The sequence below is a fragment of the Sardina pilchardus genome, chromosome 17 (genome assembly GCF_963854185.1).
Source record: "Sardina pilchardus chromosome 17, fSarPil1.1, whole genome shotgun sequence".
Classification (NCBI taxonomy): domain Eukaryota; kingdom Metazoa; phylum Chordata; class Actinopteri; order Clupeiformes; family Clupeidae; genus Sardina; species Sardina pilchardus.
In genome coordinates, this window is record NC_085010.1 from 18,476,857 (window position 1) to 18,501,215 (window position 24,359).

Consider the following 24,359-nt stretch of genomic DNA (forward strand, 5'->3'; position numbering starts at 1 on the left):
AGGTGGTAAGGCCTTTCATATCCCTGTAGGGTCCACAGGGACCTTTGCCCACAAAAAAAAATACATCTCAGCTTGAAATAACCTTTTGAGAGTGACTCATCCACGAGGGGTCAGTTGTCAGATGCATCACTGAGATGCAAACAAAGCCAAGGGACCTTTGCTGCTTCAAAATGTCCACCTGACTTTTGAGTTTTTGGGCGTGAGGTCACTGTCGAAATGCCAGTGGCTCTAAACTCGACACAAACGAGTACACACACACACACACACACACACACACACACACACACACACACACACACACACACACACACACACTGACTGAGCTCTGTTACATCAATCTACAGATGCAGGAAACAGGACTATTGCTGAGTTTGATGTTGCTAAATAATTTGGAGGCTTAGTTGGTGCTACACTGACATCTGTTATAATTGCTGCTTTTCTTGTCTTATTTAAATAATCCCATCTGCTGTGCTGTAAAACTTGAACAGCTGAGAGCCCAATGTTAAATCTTTAAACATCCACTACTTAGTGGATCAAAGCAGCTAGGTTTGCAGTCAATAATATGGGTACACGTTTTTGTGATTTTCGTTCCACCTGTCGGCCTTATGCGCGTAAACTTAACATAATCCTAAATGCAATACCACCATTTAAACGTGGGAATATGGCACATGAATTTCCTCTGTTGCGATTCTCTCGCATGCAGCTTATTTGTCTTAATTATTTTAGACCCTTGCAATCTAATACCTTGCCCTAATCCTCGAGAAATCGTTTAACCAAACCGCTGAGTTTGGCAATGATGCAACATTGACATCTGGTGGTAAAATGCGCACAGAGCAGACACCTTGCTTTTGGCCACTCGAGATGTTCACATAGCAAAAGGCATAGGCCTACACATTGGTTCTTTTTTTCCTGATGTTTAAGAACTGTTATTTATATCTTTAGTTTTGATTTAACTACTGCAATCTAAATGGTTATTCCCAGGCTGTTTCACCGGGCCTAGGAAACAAGAATACTCACGGCTCTGTCTATCTATGAGTAGATAATTGACTAGCCTATGGTTCACGTCGACTAATTTCATAGCAATAGTTAATTTAGAACATTATTGACTTTTTTCAATCTATAAAGTGTTAACTTCTGCAAAACGCCGTTGTATTGTTAAAACTGAGAACACGTGGAAACATTCACAAACGAAATGGCTACGTCATGAATCTCCGCCTCTCACGTCCCTGTTCAACCTCTCGTGGTGCATCTCTCGAAGCTGGTTGGGGAACGAGAGCGCACGTAGAGACTATCGTTCTGGCTTAACTTCGTGGGGGTACAAATCGAAAAGCTTTTAACGATTAAAAATGGCTACCACTTCCACGGATGGCACGGATCAGGAATCCTCTCCTTCAGGCGATCAAAATCGAACTCTGGAAACTGAGAAAAGCGAACAGAAAGCAGAGGGCCTCGCCTCGGAACAGGAACCGGTTGGAAACGACACTGTAAAAATGGACGTGAACGGTGGACAAGAAGGAGCAACAGAGGAGGACGAGAAACCATCGCCCGTACCCGAAGTCTGCCCAGAAACTACACCAACAGCTGTCATCGCTAAGGAAGAAAGCGATGTGGTAAATGATATGGATTGTGACCTTGCGGAATCCGGTAAAAGTCCGGAGCAGAGAAGCCATGCGAGCTGCAACGGCACCGGGGACGGGACGGGGGAGCCGAAACAAGAACAAAGGGAAGAGAACGTGTCCTCTCCCAGCGACTGCATGAAGAGTAAAGCCGATGATTGCACGGATAAAACCGATCATGGCATAAAGAGACGAGCCAGCGTAGAAATGTCTTCGTCCGACGGAGAGCCTTTGAGTAGAATGGATTCAGAAGACAGGTTTGTGGACACGCATGAAAGCGTAATTAGTTAAGACATATAACCTCCATCATAACTTCGGCGACACTGCACTGATGGTGTGTATGTGGGCTACTGATTGATTCACGATAATGGCTAAAGTTAACGCTTCAGTTGAGTTACTATTGTTGCTAAACAAGATACATTGTGCCTTGTCCTCCGGCGTCGACCTAACGGTGGCCCCAAAGTTCTTTTTCAGCTCTGACTGTTTATAGCCTACCTTTTGTTTCTCAAGTTCGATTGAACTTATGTTGGTTATGTCAGTGGGATGGGATGAATAATTACAGAACTGTGGAATAGGCCTATATTGGCCTTCTGACACTCGATTTCCTTATTTATACTGTCGCTTAGATCACAGATAGACAAACAAATGATTTTGCGCGGAGCTAAAAATAGTCTTTTGTTGTGATGAAGCTTGAAGACAGCGCAGATGATGGTGGAGGCTCACAAAATGCATGTGTGGATATTAGTGACTGTTTGAAAACGTTATACACCACCTTTGTCACTACTATTAGAATGAAGTTTATCCTTTATCATATTGACACGACATAGGCTAACAATTCGGTGTAGAAAATGTAGCCTGAACCCCGCCAGAACGAGTAAGAAACATCCATTGCCCTAAATGTAAATAAGTTGTCACAAAAATGAAAAAAGTGCGCATTTTAATTTATTCAGGGACAGGTTGCTGGTCATGTCCCCTTCGAGGTGGTCGTCAAGAACAGTTTGTTTTTTTTTGCTCGGCCTCCTAATGGCTGAAGAAAAAAGTGTTCCAATTTGGCCATATGGGACATCACAGCTGCATTGTCAGCTTCAAGTGATAAATTAACTGTAACGGTTAACATTACCCTATCCAGTCATATGGGAATTTCTAGGCTGACTAACATAGAATGAAGTCTCTTTAAACTCCTACACGTTTAAACCGCACCTGTCACATGGGGAAGTGCCAAAGTAGACTTTTCTCAAAACACATGTCGTTTCTCCATACTAGATACAAGAACTCAAGAACTTGGCATTAGGTCATCACAATTCTGTGAAATCACAGTGTAGCTTCTGTCTGCTGGCCTATTTTTCTCAGACTTTGCGCTTAGCCTCCCACTGCATATGGAAAGGGTGCAGAACGTTTTGACTGGGTTTATGCCGCTAGTCTTTTAATTGGCCTCCTTTTGACAGAAGCCTTGGGTCAGCCACTGGATTCTGCTCGGCTTGTCAGCAACCTCAGCCGAGGACATAATTCAGCCCCTCCGCCTGTCCCTGATGCAGCTGTTGCTGCCTTTTTTCTTCCCTCCTCCTCCTCCTCCTCCTCCTCCTCCACCTCCACCCAGAGTGCTTTGGGGAGAAGCTAATTCTTCCCATTTCCCTTCCCCTGTTAAGCACTCCCAGTGGGTTGCTCAGATGCTTGGGCTGTGAAGGAGAGATTGGATGGATGGATGGATTTGTTTGTGAGGAGGAAGATGGGCAGAACATGGTGAGCCTAAGAATGGTCAGAGGGAGAGAAGAAGGCGGCATAGCCTACATGAAGGGAAATGGATGAGAGAGAGAGAGAGAGAGAGGAATTCTGAAGGAAGAAAATGTGTGGCAGTGGCACAGAATGAGAGAGCGAGAGATGAGCCACTAGCTAAGAAAGGATGACAAAATGGAGGGGTGTTGTCAGGCTTAACGTACACTACGAAAGAGAAGAAAATCCATTTGAGGAGGATGGGAGACAGATAAATCACAGAAAGCTGGTCACACAAGAGACTGAGGCCAGACAGTGGAGACTGGAGAGAGAGAGAGAGAAAGGGGGGGTGAAGGGAGCCAGACTCTTAAAAAGAAAGGAGGAAAGAGAGAGGGAGAGAGACGGACGGACAGAGAGGGAGAGAGCGAGAGTCCTCTCTGTTTCCGTGTCCCGGGGCTTTGTCCGCGAGGGCTGGGGGGGGGGGGGGGGGGAGTGGGCTACGGATCTGGGGGTGTGAGAGCGGAGGCCTTGAGCCCTGCTGTTTGGGCAGCTGGAGGGCCTGAATGTAACTTTTGTTCCCACTCCTGGCAGCAGCCCGACCGCCACGCCAGAGCTCCACCGCAGCTGCCCCTCCGCTAGGTGTGTGTGTGTGTGTGTGTGTGTGTGTTTGTGTGTGACTGTGGGAGAACGTGTGTGTTGGTGGTGCACGCATGTAGATGTTCAACCAGATCATCTTTCTTATTTCTCATTGTTGGGTCTGTGTGTGTGTGTGTGTGTCTGAGTAAGTGGGTGTGTGTGGCCTATATGATACTCTTATTCATATATGGAAATGTAAGATTGTTAATGTATTGCCTTTCATGGTCTGTGAACAGCAGAGGCAGACTATATATATATATATGTGTCTGTGTGTGTGTGTGTGTGTGTGTGTGTGTTGTATGTAGGCCCTCTGTGTACGTGGTCATGTTTGTGGTGTGTGCTGGAGGCTGGCTTTGTGGTGGTCAGTGGCTCCTGTCCGGCAGTGCCCCCCCCCCCCCCCCCCCCCCCCCGGCTGCCCTGGCAGTTTGTCTTGCTGCGCTTGTAATTAGTGCAACTGTGGTTGGAAGCGCAGCTGTGGTTAAGCCAGCGAGTCTCCAGAGTTCTGGGTAAGCACAGTGCTCGCTCACACGCTGTGCGCTAACTACTGGATGGATGCTAACCGCGTCGCTCTTCGAGTCCTCGCCGCCAGCGCAGAGGGCTTTTTTATCGAGGCAAAGCTTAAAAAGGAGGATTAGACGACCTCGGTTTCACTTTTCGACAGATTGTCAGACGTCTCGCGTTTCAGGTAAGCGGGTTTTTGTCGAATGGAGACGTTGCACAGCTGCTTCAGGGAGTAAAGGTCAAAGACAGTTCGGTTGGCTACACCTTCAAATTCCCCACAAGCGAGCTGGTTGGTGCAGTCAATGAACATGAAGTCTAGGCCAGACCTCAACGAAGAACAGTGCAATGAGATGAAGTCATATCAAGACAGAAGGAGTGGGATTGAAGATCTCAATATTTGATATTGAACAGTTAGTTTGATAGATAGATATAGATAGATAGATAGATAGATAGATAGATAGCTACTTTATTGATCTCCAAGGGGACATTCAAGTTTGCAATTCGAGTGATGGACCTGGGCCGTGTCAACTACATTTTCGGTGCTTATTGGCCTTCCACTGAACCCTCTGAGATGTTTCCTAGCACCACATTTCTATCTGCCCTCCACCCTGCAACTGTCTGCGGTGTCCACTCCGTGCCCTGGCCAGTGCAGATGTCTCCCGCCGAGCGCCGCGCTGGCCGCTAAACGCTCACGCACGCTAGCGCCCCCCAGATGTGTCCGGAACGGCCCCTGCTGTTTCCCCAGGTGCTGCGCAGACCGAGCTGATCTCCTGTCAGTCTCCGCACACCCCACCTCCGGCCAGTCTATAAAACCGCTCGGTGGGTGGAGGCACCGCTCTGAGCCCTAAGTTGTGTCAGATGCGATGTCTTGTTTTCAGACGTGTAGACCCACACGCGCACACACACACATGACACACGTACACACACACACGTGTGTGTGTTTCCGTTCTGTAATGAAAGCCATGAGAAGGAGCAGCTTTGGCTGATGGTCAGGGTGAGCAGAGGGAGAGAGAGAGGGAGGTAGAGAGAGAGAGAGAGAGAGAGAGAGAGAGAGGTGGATAGGGGAAGTCGTGGCCAGAGAGCTGGCCTCAGCCGCACCTCGTCATCGTGTTTATGGGCGGACGAGAGCGCGTGGGAGCACGCTGCCCGAGTTCCACAGATGGGCTGTCTCACCAACGATCTCGCTCGCCCGCTCTCCTCCTGTCTGTTCAGGGTTTTTCATCTTGGCATCTGCCTTTCTCTCTCTCTCTCTCTCTCTCTCTCTCTCTCTCTCTCTCTCTCTCTCTCTCTCTCTCTCTCTCACTCTCTTTCTCTCTCTCACTCTCTCTCTCTCTCTCTCACTCTCTCACTCTGTCTGTCAGCTCCATTCAGAGAAGCTTTTTAAAGCATCGCTCTCACATCACAGTGTACTGCCAAAAGCAAGTGAAAAGAAACATGAAAGTACGAAAATAACAGCAGGGGAAACAAAAGGGAGGAACAAACAAACAAACAAGAGACGAATATCAACAGCTCTATCAAGCGCCTTTATTTCGCTCTCTCTCTCTCTCTCTCGTCTGCCCTGTTCATACACTCCCAACTAGCTCGCTGTAGAGATGATCGTACACCCAGTGAGTGTGCTCACAGTCGCAGATAATCACCAGCTTGGAGGGCTGTAGTGTGGTTGTTTCAAGGCATAATTGTGTCCTCCCGTTCAGACATCTGCTTCTGGTCATAGGTCTGGCCCACCCAACACACATACACACGCACACATACAGTACATACATACACGCACACATTCACACACTCACACACACACACACACACATACAGTACATACATACACGCACACATTCACACACTCTCTCACACACACACACACACACACACACACATACAGTACATACATACACGCACACATTCACACACTCACACATGCACGCGGTGTGTGGTGTCCACAGGAAGGCAGACAGGTGGAGATGTGCAGATGCGCAGGCCCCGAAACATTCTTTCATCACCTTCAAACCACATTTGTGTGTGTGTGTGTGTGTGCAGGCCCTCGCTACAGCGCGGGGTGTTAAAGAGGCCAGGATGCCGAGGCCGACCAGAGCCACGCGGTCGGTCATGCACGCACACACACACGCACGCTCACACACTCACTCACACTCTACCACCACCAGCAGAAGCACACTGTGTCTCAGACACGGCTAGCTGCCTCTGAATGGGCCACAGCAGATGGAAGCTGCCGGAGACCCCAGTGAAGGGCCGCGTTGGTGTTTCTTCTCTTCCTCCCTCTCTCTCTCTCTCTCTCTCTCTCTCTCCCCCTCTCTCTCCCTCTCTCCTTGTTGTTGTTGTGGGTGAACTCACCAGCCAGTCTCTCCCTCTCTCTCTCTCCCTTTCTCCTGTTTTTCCCCCCTATCCTCCAAATCCCTCTATTCCTTCGCCTCCAGCCAGCAGCACCCCCCCCCCCCCCCACCCCCATGTCCACATCGGAGGGCTGAGTTTGGGGCGCGTCCCCTCCCCGCTGCTGCCTATTCAAGTCCATTTAGGCCTCTTCACGCTACTTCACTAGCATTACTCCTGCACGGAGAGAGTAGATGGAGCGGGGGAGGGGCGTCCTAAGTGGAAAGATCTGGACAAGTGCAAATGAGAGAGAGGGAGGGAGAGGGAGAGAGAGAGAGAGCGAGAGAGAGAGAGAGAGAGAGAGAGAGAGAGAGAGAGAGAGCGCTACACGTGTGGAAAGAGCACAAAAGGTGTGCGAGGGGGAGAAAATGGGGGGAAGTTGTGCAAGGAAAGAGAAGACCAAGAGACGAGTGCTGGAGACAATTTTGGGTGCCTCTCATTCGTGTTTTATACATCCTCCCTTCCTTCCTCGGGCTTCGTCCTCACCGATCTGTACATAAAGAATGGTGGGGTGGCAACAATGGGATAGTCCATCCAGTGTTAGTTATACTGTAGATCAGTGGGAACAAGCCTGGAGGATCGAGCATTGAGGATCGAGGAGGGATGTTGAGAGGCACCCTTAGTATGTGTAGAAGCCGTGCTGATAACCAAAGGGCTCGAACCGTAACCGATCTTCGGAGCGCAAAAGAGCGAGACGGCTGTATTGGCCGCTCGAAGGCCCAGCGGGCTGATCTCTGTCCGTGGTGGAGCGAGAGCGTCCAGCGCAGCTGCAGGTCTGGCCTTCTCCTCAGGCGGCGGGAGCCTCTCGCTGGGCCTCCCTGTGGCCTGGGCCTGCGCTGGTTCACTTGGCCAGTGTAAACAGTGTAAACAGGCCGCCGTGTTTTTGTGTAAGCAGCGTAACTCGCCATGGATGTGCTGGTGCAAACAAAGTGCCCTGGAGACTAGCACTCCAGAGAACGGCGGTCCTGGAAACCCATTTCTCTCTCTCTCTGTGTGTGTGTGTGTGTGTGTGTGTGTGTGTGTGTGTGTGTGTGTGTGTGTGTGTGTGTGTGTGTGTGTGTGTGTGTGTGTGTGTGTGTGTGTGTGTGTGTGTGTGTGTGTGTTCAGCAGTCAGTCTTAGGACCTCAGTATCAGCAGAGCTTTTGGACATTGTACCGAACATGGCCCTTGTAATGACCAGGGATTCCCAATACCCGCAGACGTTCTGTCATCATAACGACACAAACTAGCAGAACATGATAGTTATGCATCACACAAGTGTTGTCACTGTCAACTGTGCTTGAGAGCGCAGCTGTTTGAGAAACATCTTGATCGAGCTTTCTGTGTGTTGTCTGATCATGTAGTGTGTGTGTGTGTGTGTGTGTGTGTTGGAGAAGGTGATGCCACCTCTATCATTACCATACATAGCCTGCTTATTTACTTATTCATGTGGTTGGGACTATTGGCCCAATGTTTGTATTGTCAAGTGAAACATAACCGGCTCTTTGTGAATGTTTGGATTCTGTGTTGTTTTAATCAGTAGTGGTCATTCCAAATAAAATAATCAAATGTGTGTGTGTGTCCGTGTGTGTGTCCGTGTGTGTGTCCGTCTGTGTGTCCGTGTGTGTGTGTCTGTGTGTGTGTGTGTGTGTCCGTCCGTGTGTGTGTGTGTGTGTGTGTGTGTGTCCGTCCGTGTGTGTGTGTGTCCGTGTGTGTGTGTGTGTGTGTCCAGTATCAGCAGCACTCTGATGGACCTGGAGAGCACGGCGTCCAGCGGCCGCTCCACGCCGGCGATGATGAACGGGCACGGTGGCGCGGCGGTCCCCGCCCCCAAGGGCTCGTCGTCGTCGTCCTACCCGTGCTGCTGGGACCAGTGCCACATGCTGTACAGCAGCAGCCCCGACCTGGCCGAGCACATCCGCGGCACGCACGTGGACGGCCAACGAGGAGGGGTCAGTCTCACCGGCCGCCTGTCTCTCTCTCTGTCTCTCTGTCTGTCTGTCTGTCTGTCTGTCTCTCTGTCTGTCTGTCTGTCTCTGTCTCTCTGTCTGTCTTTCTGTCTGTCTGTCTGTCTCTCTGTCTGTCTCTCTGTCTGTCTGTCTGTCTCTCTGTCTGACTGTCTGTCTGTCTCTCTGTCTGTCTCTCTGTCTGTCTCTCTGTCTCTCTGTCTGTCTGTCTGTCTGTCTGTCTGTCTGTCTCTGTCTGTCTCACTGCTTTCCTCACTGCTTGCCTTGGTCGGCTTTCCCAGATTCGCTAAGAAGCTCTTAAGTGCTAAGCACTTCTTAGGAGCGCTCTAAGAATGTTATAAGAACGCTCCTAAGAAGTTCTTAGCACTTAAGAGCTTCGTAACGAATCTGGGAAACCCGGCCATTGTTTGTTTAGAATGGTGCAGTAGTCTCATATCGACATACTCTCTTTCTACCTGCCTGTCTGTCTGTCTGCCTGTCTGTCTGCTTCCTTGTCTCACTGCTTGCCTGTTTGTTGAGAACGGTTCTGCAGTCTCACATGACTTACTCGACCTCCTTTCTGCTTTTTTTATTGCTCTCTCCATTAGTTCTTGCCTCTCTCTCTCTCTACTCTCGCTCTCATGATCTCTTCTTCTTTTCATTCCTCCATCCCTCTGTTCCCGGGGGCTAAGCAAGTATGCATGTGAGTGGGTCTGCTCGCATCCAACAGCGCCTGTAGCATCGTGTTCTGCAAGTTGCTCACTTTTTTTTTGGTTGTTGGTCAGGAGGATTATGCCTTTACAAGGATAATACACACACACACACACACACACACACAGATAGATATAGATGCAAACACACACACCTATTTTATTTGAAATAACCTTTTCAATAGTTCTCTCTCAGTCTCGCTCTCGCTCTCCATACCATACCACATTCTCAGGAGGGCTGAACAGACCCACAGAGTCTCTCTCCCTCTCTCCCTTTCTCCCTCTCTCCCTTGCCATCTCTGTATCTGTCCATCATGTGCTCTCTCCTCCACCGTGTTGCTAGCTCTCTATCCGCTCTTGGCGATGAAAAAAGCCCAGCTGCAGACAGGAGTTCAAATGGTTGTCAGCCCGTCTGTCTGCTCCCTTTGTTCCCACTCCTCTCTTTTCATCCTCCTCCTGTCTGCGCACAACTTTTTCACTAACTTTATTTATTTATTTATTTATTTATTTTGTTAACCTTCAGCATGAAAAAAAACATTCCTTCCATCATGCCATGAGGTTGTCAGGGTGTGCATAATGTTGACTTGGGGCGTGAGTTGCTTCAGGCTAACTTTGTCTCTGTGCAAACTTTAAACACACTACCTATCACACACACACACACACACACACACACACACACACACACACACACACACACACTTACTCATGCGTAACTATTACATATTCACAGGTGTACAGGTAGTCGTGACTCGTGAGCTACTGGTTGACATTCATGTGTGTGTGTTTTTGCAGGTGTTTGTGTGCCTTTGGAAAGGCTGTAAGGTGTACAACACGCCCTCCACCAGCCAGAGCTGGCTTCAGAGACACATGCTATCCCACAGCGGAGACAAGCCCTTCAAGGTAAATAAGACTGCTCACGCACCCACACGTACACACAGAGAGCGAGAAAGCACTTTCTTTCTTTCTTTCTTTCTTTCTGTCGCTCTGTTTCTCTCTCTCTGTCTCTCTGTGTATAGAGGCAGGCACAGACACACTCTCGCAAACTCCCAAACTCGCCTAAAGAGGTTTGAGGATGGACCTTTTCCCTCTGCTGCCCCCAGACTCTGGAATGCTCCTCCAATTAGCATTAGGTTTGCTGAAAATGTTGAGTGTTTTAAGGGCAACTGAAGACCCATTTGTTTAGTCCTCCCTGACCACCTGAGGCCCACACAGACTACAGAAGTTTTGGAACAAAACTTATGAACATAGCTTTTTTTAAAAACGTTTTGCTAAAATATATTTTAAAGGTTTTTCATTTTGTTCCTTTGATTTGTGACCTTTCAAAGCGAAATCAGTCGTTTTGCGCACAACGTTATTTTGAGAAAATCAACAATAACAAACTTCCGGGTTAAAATGTTGAATTTCACGTTTTCGCATAATTCGACTGTATACAGTCTACAGTTTCATATTGTGAACGCATTTCACGGAAAAACATACGTTTTCACTGTTAAACCCGGCGAAGATTGAACACATTTGCTGTCATTCCCGTTGTGCACGCGTCGCTTAAAAAGGTGATTTCTCCTCTTCTGGCATATCATGACAGGAGAACCATGTCAACTTTGGATGCGGTTATCTTAGCGATAGTTTGTGTAATACCCTCGATATACATATCATTGGAAAGCTTAGTTTATGGCCGTTCACGTGAGCACAATAACTTAATTTAATACATTTTACCGAAACGACTGGTTCCGCTTTCCAGGGTCACATTTGTTTTCAAGAAGATAAATTGTATCTGTTTTATTCATTTATCCTTAGATATTTTACTTCTATGCTTTTTTCATGCATTTGTGAAGCACTTTGTGATCCTGCTTGTGAAAAACACTATATAAATTAAATGTACTTACTTAGTTACTCTGTAAACTTATATTTAACTATTTTATCCTGAATTTTATCTCCTAAATTCAAGAAATTGAGGAACTGACCTGTACCTGTCACTTCCAGTTTACTAAGTCAACACAACACCATTAGGAAGAAGTTTTCTGAATCCCCTTCTTTCCTCAACAGTGTGTGGTTGGAGGCTGCAATGCCACCTTTGCCTCCCAGGGGGGGCTAGCGCGCCACGTGCCCACCCACTTCAGTCAGCAGAACTCCTCCAAGATGTCCAGCCAGGCCAAGCTGAAGGAGGAGTCGCCCTCCAAAGCAGGCATCAACAAGCGGAGGAAGCTGAAGAACAAACGTCGACGCTCGCTGCGTATGTGTCCATCCCTGTCTCTCTCTCTCTCTCTATCTGTCTATCTATCTGTCTTTCTCTCTCTCTATCTCTGTCTGTCTATCTGTCTGTCTTTCTGTCTCTCTATCTATCTGTCTATCTATCTGTCTTTCTGTCTGTCTCGCTCTATCTGTCTATCTATCTATCTGTCTTTTTGTCTGTCTATCTGTCTATCTATCTGTCTTTCTGTCTGTCTCACTCTATCTGTCTCACCCTATCTGTCCACTTCACCCACAGTACTCATCTCCTGAAAGGTTCTCTTCTTCTGTCTCTTCTTTCTCTTGCCTGCTCCTGGATGAGGTCTTTTCTCTTCAGTCACCATTGCTGGGTGTTTTTCTCTTCACTCTTCTAGTCCTAGTGATTCATCTCTCTAAGGGTCCCTTGCACACTTATTCCACTCGGTCAGACACGCACACACACACACACACGAGAGCGGTGGAACACTGATCACTTCTTTGAGTTAAATTTGCTGTAGACCTTCTCACAGGCCGGCTGGTGTGGATTTGCTATGAGGGCACTTTCAAGCCACCATGCTTGTTGGCACCAGGGGAACTAACCGATAAGGTGGACCACAGCCATAGTCGGATGAGAAAACAATGGTGTGCGCGTGTGTTTGTTTGTGAAGGTGAATGCGTGTGTGTGAGGTTATGTGCTTGTGAGAGGAAGTTGGCTGCTGGAGACTAACTGCTGCAGTGCCAGTGTTTTTGATGTGGTCACCGAGAGTGTGTGTGTGTGCAGTGTGGTGTGTGCGCACCAGGCCTCGGAAACACTTCAGCTGGGCGAGACTGCACTTGGCCTCCCGGCAGCACTGTGGCGGACACACACACACTCACACACACACACACTTGAATGAGTGCTGCAGTTGCATACTGTTTAGATCATTTGAATGTGTCAAAGCAGTGTCATCAATCAGGCATCAACGTTTGTGATTAGGTTTAGATTTGAAAGCCTTTTCCTTTATAATGCCGGTAACGACTCACTTCAGTGAGACATACACAAACGCTAAAGCCCCAGAGATACCCAAAGAGCTGAGAGAAGGTCTTTAAATTGCTGGCATGAGGGGTTGTAGTAGGAAGCACCTAGTAAGCCATGGCTTCCCTCTTCGTGTGAACGTGCCGAACGTGCTGTTTTAACGTTCCCCTTCTCTCACCGCACAGTTTCTGTCCTTCCCGCAGCGCGGCCACACGACTTCTTCGACGCCCAGACGATGGACGCCATCCGGCACCGGGCCATCTGCCTCAACCTGGCCACCCACATCGAGAGCCTGGGCAACGGCCACAGCGTGGTCTTCCACAGCACGGTAAGAGTGCAGTACTGCCGAGTTGACACGAGGGGGCGCCAAAGCACCAATGGTCATGCACCAACAAACACTCCTCCCAGAGTGGAAGCTACTGTACATCGCTACTAGGTATTACTAATGTGTTTGTGTCAGCCTCATCATTGTTGGTATTAAGTTGTTCAGTAAGTCATTTTATCTTAAAAATTACATTTTATCGTTTTTGGCTGAAGTATAGATGAGTAGTTGCTCTTGCAATTATTTTGCAGCCACAAATCTTATCACACACATTTACAGACACACACAAAAAAAAACAAAAAAACATCAGGGTTTTTTTTTTTTTTTTTTTTTTACTGTGTCCAGACCTCTGGCTGCCCTAGACAAAGGCCGGGCTCCCCCTTGTCTAATCATTTCCTTCAGAATCAGACCCAATCCCCTGAGCCATGATCCACATACCTCCACTACTGCCCCCACAGCGGCCCTCCCACGGGGTGACCCCAGCCGACAGCCTGCTCGGCATCTCCCCTGTAATGCTCCGCTTTGCTTGATAAACGAGGACAAATCCCGCAAACACTCGCACATTCTTCCTTGTTAATAATTCCTAATTTGTCCCCAATATAAACTGCCTTTCTTTAATGGCTCTTAAGACGTTAATAAGCTTAAAATCACAGTTGTATGTGCGTGTCCAGAGGGCTGTGGTCTATTTGCGTCCGCAGCAGGCTTCTGCAGTGCCAGGCCCATGGGACTGGAGCTCACCCCTGTGAAAGATTAATTAAAGAGCCAATAAAGCGCCTGGCAGCTCAGTGGCCCTCCTACGTACAGGCACACACACACACACACACACACACACACACACACACACACACACACACGTGTGCGAGTGCGTTCTCTCCTTATCTCACACAGGCAGACAGACTCATGCACATTCACACCAAGGAGTACACACACACACACACACACACACACACACATACACATACACACGGGCCGAGCCAGACTGTTTATGGAGCCTGGCCACAACACTGACTCTACCCCCCTACACACATAGCTGAAGTTCCTCCTCAAGATCAGCTTCCTGCTCCACAATTAACAATTAACAGCCAACAAGGAATCCAACCCTTTCTTACTGTTGTCTCTCTTCCCCTCTCCTATCTCTGTCCTTTACAACAACATGTCATTCAGGAGAATCAATCATCTAAACAGTGAAATATGATTAGATTGTATGGGTTTAGGTTACTTGCTTGTCTTTCCATTATTTAGGCGTTGACTGTTTCTCTTATGCTTTTATTTATTTATGTACTTTTGTTTTTTTTCCCCTCAGGTGATCGCCAGGAGGAAAGAGGATTCTGGGAAGGTGAAGGTTCTCCTGCACTGGACTCCTGAGGACATGTGAGTAGAGAGAGGAAGAGAGAGGGATAGAGACCGAGATAGGTGGAGTGAGAGAGAGAGAGAGAGAGGGAGGGAGGGAGGGAGGGAGAGAGGGAGGGAGAGAGAGAGGGAGAGAGAGAGGGAGGGAGAGAGGGAGGGAGAGAGGGAGTGGGAGAGTCTCCGACCCCTGGCCTCGCCACCATTTTGCCTCCTGAAATGTCAGCTGTTGAGCCGGCTGTGAGTCAGGAAGGAAGCTGGAGTCTGCGCTCCGTTTGTGGGGTCTGGCCGGCTCACTGCTGAGTCACACACACACACACACACACACACACACACACACACACACACACAGATTTAGGGACACACACATAAAATCTCTGAACAATCCCTGCAGTCACATTTACACACACACACACGGAAATGCGCTCGCATATTCACATGCACAGAATCTTTGAAAGAGGCATGAACCCACATGCATTACAGAGAAAGTGCCCACACTTAATAAGTGCATGTACACACACACTCACACACACATGCACTCACACACACACATACACACACGCTCAAACACAGACATATAATCTTAAGCGGATCTGGCTGTGGTCAGCCATTGATGTAACGCCACTTCAGCTGAATGTTTGGTGATGGTGCCAGCGCTCAGGCGGTACCAGCTCAATCCAGTTCCTGTTCCTGGGCACACGCCTCAGCCCCGCTCCACCGAGCCAATCCCCAGCCACGGAGCAGAGCCCAAACAGGCTTGTGTTCTTGTTTGGGTCTACATGTTATAAAACAGCCACATAGACGCCAGCTTGTTTCCAGTAACAGTATACAGTACGTTTAAGAAGCCCACTGATGATTGTTGCTACATGTTTTTAGCGTCTTACAATGATATTCGTGTGTGATGTTGGATATCACTACATGTTTTTAGCATCCTACAAAGATATCCTTATGTGCTATAGGATGTCACTACATGTTTTTACCATTCTACAATGATATCTGTATGTGCTATGGGATGTAACTACATGTTTTTAGCATTCTACAATGATATCTGTATGTGCTATGGGATGTAACTACATGTTTTTAGCATTCTACAATGATATCTGTATGTGCTATGGGATGTAGCTAGATGTTTTTAGCATTCTACAATGATATCTGTATGTGCTATGGGATGTAGCATCCTACAGTGTTGCATTGAGATGGAGCCAGTTAGTTCAGACACATGATATGAGTGTGTTGAAGGACGCTCCGCTATCACGACGGGCCGGTTTCGGGCCTAGCGTAGACACGGCCAAGCGAATGGACCGGTTTTGAAGGCCCATGTCTCGCATGCGCGGGCAGCATGTGTTTTTCACTTGCACTGCCTGACTGGGCCATCAGCCCTGCGACCTGTCCACTTGCCAAGCCCCTCCACGCACTATCGGCACGGCTCCTCGTCATGTCTTTTTTGTCTTTCATCGGGCGCCATCCATCCATCACTCCTCTCATCATTCTGTCAGGATGATGTGCGGCAGGGCCTCCCCCCCCCCCACAGAGTGGACCGCACGCTGGTCTGCGGAGAAGTGGACGCGCCTCTCCATCAGCGGGGCTAGCCTAGTGGCACACACACACACACACACACACACACACACTGATGGTTTCGACGCGCCTCTCCATCAGCGGGGCTAGCCCAGTGCCCCGCTAGGTTCGTCGGAGGCCAGGCCCCGCGGAACCCTTCATTCTTCACCAGGAAAGTCGAGCGATTTTCGCGGAAAAAGCAATTGATGGAAACAGAACATCCTCTTTTTTTTCCCCTCTCTCTCGCTCTCGCTCTCTCTCTCTCTCTCTCCCTCTCCCCCCTTAACTCCGAGGATCTTGGCAGCTTCTCCCATAAGGCAATATTTATGTGCTCTTTCGGCGTCCTCGCTCTCTCTCTCCAAAGAAATAGTGAGGAATGCCTGACATTCTCTCTTTCTCTCTCTCTCTCGTGCTCTCTCACACACACTCTCTCTCTCTCTCATATCCCCCTCTCTCTCTCTCTCGTAGCCCCTCGCCGTGCTGTGGTGGGGCTCAGTGAGGCTGATGGATTGACCCCAAAAACACTCCGCACTTCCTTTCTGTGCTTGGCCAACCCAACATGGGGAAAATATCTACGAACCTTCGCCTTCTCAGAGCTCTCTCTCCGAGGGAGCTCTTGGTCTGATGGTTAGAAGGCAGGAGAGAGAGAGAGAGAGAGAGAGAGAGAGGAGAGTAAGCGTGAGAGAAGGGAGAGAGAAACAGATGGATGGAGAGAGTAGGACAAACAGCCTTTTTTTGTACTGTTTCCCTCCCTCTTGTGGTCTCCACACACACACACACACACACACACACACACACACACACACAAAAACACCTCCCCATCCATGCGCCCTCCCCTCAAGGCTAGGTCTTGTATACCTGTCAGTGAGAATTATGGGCCCCTGGTCCTGAGGAGAATATTGCATTTCTGGGGGGTCAGGCAGGCGGCCTCTAGCATTCGATTTAGAAGAGCAGCTGGACTGACTCACCGCGGCCGAGAGGCTCCATACCCACCGCTGGGGCCTGATCCGCAGGAAACGCACCACCGGTCAGTAAGCGCCTGCCGGACGGCCCTTTGTGAATATGCGTTGTGCCTCGTTTGTCAAGTGTCGAGAGTGACCGAGGTCCATGTGTGTCCACGGTAAAAAATCGATTTGGTCCCTTCAGTGTCTTTCTTGGATGTTTGCTTTCTTTCTTTCTCATTCTCTCTCTAACCCCCCCCCCCCCCCCCCCCCCCCCCTCATCTTTCATCATTCTCACTCTATCTTTGTCTCACCTCTCACTCCTTTTCTCTCTTTCTCTCACTCCTTTTCCCTCCTCCTCTCTTTACTGCGTTGTCTCCATCTCTGTGTCTCTACCCGCTGGTCCTGCTGTGTCCAGAGACACTGTGACGGTCACTTGTATAGGAGCACCTGACCATCCTGTGTTAACCACAGTTCACAACGAGATGCTTCTCCTGGATGAAAACAACCAGAATGTGTTTTTTTCGTGTGTGAGAGTGAGATGGGAGGATGGGGAGAGAGAGAGAGAGAGAGAGAGAGAGAGAGAGAGAGAGAGGTTTGCCTTGATGTCTGGCCAGTGCACCTCTCCAAACTCTCCTGAGTGGAAACCAAGTGCCCCCATCACCCCGAGATGCCCTGATCATGACCATTAAAACTTGGCGCAAGAAATGTTTATCTCTTTAAAGGAAAACCCCAAGTGCATAGCTGCGACTGAGTTTTAACAGAGTTCTACGAGCATCGGCATTCCTGCACTCCCCTCAAATCCAATGTTGTTCTCATTAGAAGCATCCAAGAGGCACTTTTCGTGTGTGTGTGTTTGTGGCCAAATTAGCAACTTGTTCGTGTCGGGGCTCGGTCGGTGTTTTGTACGCGGTTGTTGTGTGTACGATCTTGTCGGCGGTGCGGCGTTTCTCCTCCTGCTGGAGAGCCAGCGTGCGCGCGCTCCTCCTGGGAACTTCTATTCTGAGGCAGCCATCAATCTCTGCCTGAGGAAGGAATGCCTGTCGGGCCGAGCGATAACACGGAAAAGTTGTGCCTCCCGGGAGACGCTTTTCTTTTCAAGCGTATATTTCTGGGTCATGAAAACAAGTCGAACCCAAACAACTGTCTTTCGTGGAATCGGGCCCAAAAGTCGAAAAGGGGCGTGTGTGTGTGTGTGTGGGGGGGGGGGGTTGATCAACAACCTCCGGGCTTCTCTGGTAGGGTTGTGTACGGATTTGGGGATAAATGTGTCTCGCAGGCACTGTGGTGTGGAAAGATTTAAAATTGATTGTTTGTGTGTGTCTGTGTGTGGGAGTATTTCTCTCTTTAAAACAACTCGTCGGTAGTCCAGGCTTAGATTGTTCAATTAAAGAACCCATTCTGACCGCTCGACCCCTGTTTGCCCTGTCCTCTGTCCCACAGCTTGCCGGACGTGTGGGTGAGCGAGAGCGACCGGCCGCAGCTCAAGACCAAAGTGGTGCACCTCTCCCAGCTGCCGCAGGACACCGCCGTGCTGCTGGACCCCAACATCTACAGGTGAGACGCCACGTCACTAGCCCATCACTCAGGATGCACACACATACACACACACACACACATTACACACACACACTCACACATTACACACTGAAAAGAGGAAATACAGTATACCAACATCTACAGGTGAGACGCCATATCACTAGCCCATCACTCAGGATGCACACACACACACACACACACACACACACACACACACACACACACACACACACACTCACATATTACACACAGAAAAGAGGAAATACAGTATACCAACATCTACAGGTGAGATGCCACATCATGCAGGAGCTCACAGACGCATTCACCGTTGAATGATGCCCCAAAGCAATGCATTGCGTCTCTAATGTTACTAAAAACTAGTGTTTGTAAATAGTTCTACTAGCCCATCACTCAGGAGGCGCACACACACACACGCACACACGCACACAGAGTACCCATACTCACACATTACACACATAAAAGAGGAAATATATACTTTGACCAATTGTCCACTGAATACTTGATTGGAACAAGGATCTGGTGCTGAAAATGAATTCTTCTAAATATGCATGTGGTCTCTCAATCACATACAAACACACACACACACTGAGTCACAGTAGAGCTTTCCAGATTTTTTTTTATAAATGCAGCTGCAAAACAATCTGTTTTTAATTAGCACCCCATCGCATAACAACAAAAAAAAGAATTCTTAAAATCTTCTATCAAACTTACTAAAGAAAAGTATCAGTCTACAATGGACGTGTTCCTGGACTGAGTAAACTCCCAGAGGAATTTGACGTCCAGTCCTGTATGTAAAGGCAGTGGTCAGGAGTCCATGACCAATCCCTGCGATCACGCTTGTAGACAGTAGTCCTGCAGAGGGACTCCATGGGTCACAGCTGTTTACGCTTGCTGGCAGTTGCAACTCTTTGCCAGCAGGTGGCACCCCTCACTGCAATCTTGAGTGTTGTCAACAAAGGGAGCATCAGGAATGCCGTTAACGCCAGCTGTGGCCCTAATAACACACACACACACACACACACACACTACACATATTACACATATTACACACACTTTAATTGGCACACTTTTCACTGCAGTGGCTTTGTGTGTAGTTAACACAGTGGGTGTGTCTGTGTGTCGATAATCCAAAATACATTCATTTCTGCTCCTTGTAAAATATCCATTCCCGTGTCAATTTTTCTAATTAGTGTCATGTGAGTGGTTGTAAATGAGATGACGGCATTGTTTGAGGTGGACTTGTGTGGAGCCCATATGTATGAGGATTTGATGCCCCCCAGTAAGCTGGTATTTGAAGCATCCCGAGAATGCTGTTGACGGCGCACTCTCCTGTGGGTGGAAGCCTATGTAATCCATGCATGTTAATGACATCACGGCCCCCACACCCCCACTCCACAGCACAACCTGTAAGGCCCTCCATGTGTGCAGTGTGTGTGTGTGTGTGTGACTGTGCGTTCAAGAACTTCCTAGACACTCTGCTGCCCCAGTTTCAAAACAAGAAAAAAAAAACCTCATCATACCTCAACTGGCTTAGCTTTTCCCAGAAACCCGCATTCTAGAATTCCCCGAGGTCGTGCCCTTTCCCCCCACGGCCGGGTTCAGCAGCGGGCCAACTCTCACCCCGGCCAGCGCTCCCTGCTTGGGCTCCAAATGGGACGCGTGTGCCAGTGCTTGGACTAACGCTCCCGGTCTCTCGCTTTTTCTCTCTCTCTCTTTTTTCCCCCCTTTGTCTCTCTCTCTCTCTCTCGCCCCAGGATGTTCTTCTAGGCCCGGTGGGAGGCCCGTGTCGTGTCCTGCTGATGTCCATGGTGTGACGTGAATGACCAGAACAGTCCAGACAGGAGGGTGTCTCTTTTTCGTTTGTTTCGTTTTTGTTTGTTTGACTTTTTGTTGTGTTTTGATTCCCTCCCTCCTCTGTTCTATTTCTTTTTTTTTTTTTTTTTTACATTTCTGTGTCAATCTTTTCTTTTTAGTTTGCCAAAGTATGCAGTGACTTTATTTTGAGGGTTTCCTTAAAACTATGAAACAAAAAAAAAACGTATCTGGTGCTGAAGTTTTGTCAAGAGGTTGTCTTTTTTTGAATATGTTTTTTTCCTCTGTAGAACACATAGGATTGAGAAAGCGTTTTTTGCTTTTCCTACACAATGAATTCTTATGTAGAGCTTTGTATTTGTAGAAAAACTTGTCACTGTAAATATTCCTGGAGATTTGTAATATATTTTTATACCATGAAAATTTTACTGTACTGTACTTCTACTGTAGATAGTTAAATCTCATGACCTGTTCTCTCCTCTCTCTTTTCTTTCCGAATTTTGAAGAAAAGCTATTTGTACATAATGTGATGATAAAGTAGACTTGACACATCCTGTTTATAGCTAGAGCTTTTCTCTCGTCCCTCGGCGCAGTAAGTTAAAAAGGCAAGATTAAGTGACCTCTCCCTCTCGCTCACCTCAATCCTGTAATTGTGAAGCACTGGTTGGTGCCACCCCTGTGATGGTTCCGCATCTGATGATGAAGCAGATCGGCGGAGACAGGTGGAGCACCACCATCAGGCCAATTCTATCATATTCGACATATATGTGTTTTGTTTTTCTGTGTGTGTGTGTGTGTGTGTGTGTGTGTGTGTGTGTCCATGTATATGGCTGTGCCTGGATCACACACGATGGCAGTATTAAGCTCCGATCTCTGTGGCGCGGAGAGGGAAGCGGTTGTATGTGGGAAGAGGCTTTGCATAGAAATGTCAGCCGTGAGAATAGCTGTGCTTCTTAGTCTCCCGAGTCGTGAGCACTTCACGTCTTGTCTTAACGTTGCGTAAGATGGGATCTCTAACTCTGTTTTTTTGTAATAAAATGGAATATTAATTTTAAAACGCCACCCGGCTTTGGGAGTGTGTTTTTCCCTTCTGTAAAATGATTTTGTGTGTGTGTGTGTGTGTGTGTGTGTGCGTGCGCGCGTGTGTGTGTGTGTGTGTGTGTGTTGTGTTTTTCCCTACTGACGTCCAAGGAGAAGAGGGACAGTGTTTGGTGTTCTGGTGAAGTGGGGGTGGAGTGGCTCTCTTTGGAATGTGGGTAGCCGGGCATCTGGGAATCATTTGCAGGACAATTCGTCGACGAGATGAACTGGGTTGAGTAAGGGGAGGGTGGGGGGGATCGTAGCGTTACCCTCAGACCAGGCAGTGTGGTGTGCTTGAAAAGACAGCTGCCTTCTTTGTCAATTGCACATGTTCACCAGACCCAGCCACACCACGTCTTATGGCTTCCTTTCAACGCTTCCTAGTAAATACCCCCTGACCAAAACATATGGTGCCCTTGAGGTGACGTCAGTGGATTTCGAATAATTTTCGAGGCTTGGGCCCAGTGTTTACAAGCCTGATTCCCTTCTCGGGCGTTGTGCAAGATGAGACGACCCAGGCCTGTGATTCACGGGGCCGCTCAGGAGTAACCGGAGCAGTGGACGGGGATAACCCTGCGTCCGCCCGCTGACCACAACACCGAGCTTCCACAAATGGAGTTCACAATCACACGTGGGGACGCAGAGCGGGGTTTTTTTTAAAAAAAAAAATTTAAACTCGCTCTCCTGGTGCTCTTGGAGTGAATGAGCTTGGATGAAGTACTCGCAGTGACGAAGGCGCAATTAGAATAAATGTGTGACAGCTGTCTGTGGCCGTCTGTCGCAGCACAATGAGGCTGTTTGTGCGGCGCTAGCTCGCTCCTAGCGTTCGCCCGCTAACTCCGCTCGGCCAGGAGCAGACGACGAAAGGATCGAGGTCTTGGGGCCAGGGATTTTTCAGCGCTCGAGTTTTTTTTTTTTTGAAGTGATGATGTTGGTGTAAGAAAGGTCGAGATCCTGCCATCAGTGAAGCTGCTGGAAAAGATGGGTTTTATCCGAGCAGTTATGAATCTGGATGGGATTCCATGTCTGGTGTTGGTGTGGGTTCAGTCTCAATATTTCGTTTGCTATGTCATTCTAATAGTATGTTAGATGTGTAGTGTTTGTCGATTGCTGCCTTTTTGAGGTTTTTGAATATTTTCTCCTTTTTCTTTTTCCTCCTCCAGCAAGTCCGTAACGGTGTGAAACAGACAGAGGGCTGTAAATTTGAACGTTTTTTTCTTTTCCCTTCTACCCGTAAGTGTTCGGTATGAGCACTGCTGTCCCGACCAAGAATTTAAGCCTTATATCAAGAACAAAGACAACACCACGAGACCCTAAAATCACTTCTGGGAGCATTTCGTCTTCGGCAGGCATTCCAACTGATTTTTCGGAATATGAGCGCTGGCAAGGGGTGTGCGCTGGAATAAGTCAGTCCGTCCGTCTCTCCTTCTCTCAAAGATTCCTTTCATTTTTATGATCCCTTAACTGCTTTTGGTGGTGATTATGCCTTTGCGCGGCCTACAATTTCTCAACAATTACTTGGAGGAGGGGAAAAAAAGCAGGCACCGCAAGTAATCCGCATTGCGTTTCTGCTGAACTGGCCTCAGCCACATGCAGCCCTTTGCTGGAGTAAAAGGGAGATTTGTCACGACACCCTGAGCCGTGAGGTGGGATGTGAGGGGCGGGGGGGATTCCTAAAAGCAGTTGTGTGCACGCTTTCATCCGACCTCAGTCCTTGCTCTGGTCCTGGGGAGAGGTTTGGGTTTTCTTTCCTTTTTTTTTTTTTTTGAGTTTCTGAAGGTCTGACTCTTGTGGAGATGGAAATGATTGTCCGCTTTTTCATTTCTGCTCTCTGCAATTAGTTGTGTAATAACTTATTCTTCAGAGAGATATGGAGGGAAGTCTCATTCTGCTCATTGTCTCTCACTTCCCCCCTCTTTCTCTCTCTCTCTCTCTTTCCACCTTTCTCCTTCATCCCCTTTTTTCTTCTCCTTCTCCTTCTCTCCAACAGAACCAGAGAGAACAAGGGGTGTCTCTGTGCCCCTGCCTCTGTCGCAGTCTGCCTACATTGTTCTCGTCTTTCCCCATCCCTGTGTCCCTTCCTCTCCTCTCCTCTCCTCTCCTCTCCTCTCCTCTCCTTTCCTCTCCTCCCTCCTCTCTCTCCTCTCCTCTCCTCTCCCCTCTCCTCTCTCCTCTCTCCTCTCTCCTCTCTCCTCTCCTCTCCTCTCCTCTCCTCTCTCCTCTCTCCATCGGCCCCGGTCAGTGTTTGCTGTTTCCTCTGGATTATTCACGGTGGCCGCGGCCGACTCCAGCCACAGCCTCCACTCGCTTGTTTGTTTCCACTCCGATATTAAGGGGGAGAGACTGTTTTGGAACTTTCATTCGGCCTGGGTAAACACAGCCAACCATTAATTGGATTCTCATGCAGTGTGACCCCCACGGAGAGAAAGAGAGAGCGAGAGAGAGATAGAGATAGAGAGAGAGAGAGAGGAGGAAGAGAAAGGGTTGACGATTGCTGTGGTGGCAGTGGTAGAGATGTGGTTCATTCCCCAATTGGCTGTTGCCACTGTGCAGCAAGAGACAAAACATCCCGTTGGCAGCGCCATTAAAAATGGACGAGCCTTTAGGCAGCTTTGTGGACAGCGTCTGGTGGGCTTGAGTGCGTCGTGGTGCTCGGTCCTCTCTGACCATCATACACGAGCGCTCCCCTCATTGGCTATTTTTAGAGGCTGACTGCGTTGGGTGAAGTGTGTTTGTTTTCTTAGTGGCTTGTGTGTGACAGTGTGTCCGTCCGGGGCCCTCCAAAATTCGCCCGCGTCCACTCCCTCTTCCCCTCCCCGAAAAAAGCGACACGTCGTGGATTTATGATGAAGCTCTGGTGATGTTGATGGAGACGGTGCTCTGCGTCGTGTCAGACAGATTGGGTTCGATTAACCAAGCCTGACTGAATCATGTTTTGGAGAGGGACTTAATCCTCTATTTTTTATGCCTATTGCGCGCTTGGCCAAAAATGGCCCGCTCCAAGAACATCACGTTGAATGTCAAGTTGTTTATTAAAAATCGCCCA

At 48.5% G+C, this 24,359-nt stretch overlaps 1 protein-coding gene across 2 annotated transcripts; it reads left to right on the forward strand.

Annotated features, from left to right (window-relative positions):
* The first annotated feature begins 1,254 nt into the window (after nt 1-1,254).
* Nucleotides 1,255-21,295, forward strand: aebp2 (AE binding protein 2). 2 transcript variants are annotated; one of them, XM_062518787.1, is made up of 8 exons: nt 1,255-1,873; nt 8,554-8,773; nt 10,270-10,377; nt 11,521-11,707; nt 12,883-13,025; nt 14,323-14,390; nt 18,305-18,418; nt 20,176-21,295. In XM_062518787.1, the coding sequence occupies exons 1-8, from the start codon at nt 1,347-1,349 to the stop codon at nt 20,186-20,188; spliced, it is 1,380 nt and encodes a 459-aa protein (XP_062374771.1). In that variant the 5' UTR covers nt 1,255-1,346; the 3' UTR covers nt 20,189-21,295. The 2 variants fall into 2 exon arrangements, with proteins under 2 accessions (XP_062374771.1, XP_062374772.1); XM_062518788.1 differs by having other exon boundaries at nt 12,901-13,025.
* Nucleotides 21,296-24,359: the final 3,064 nt, after the last annotated feature.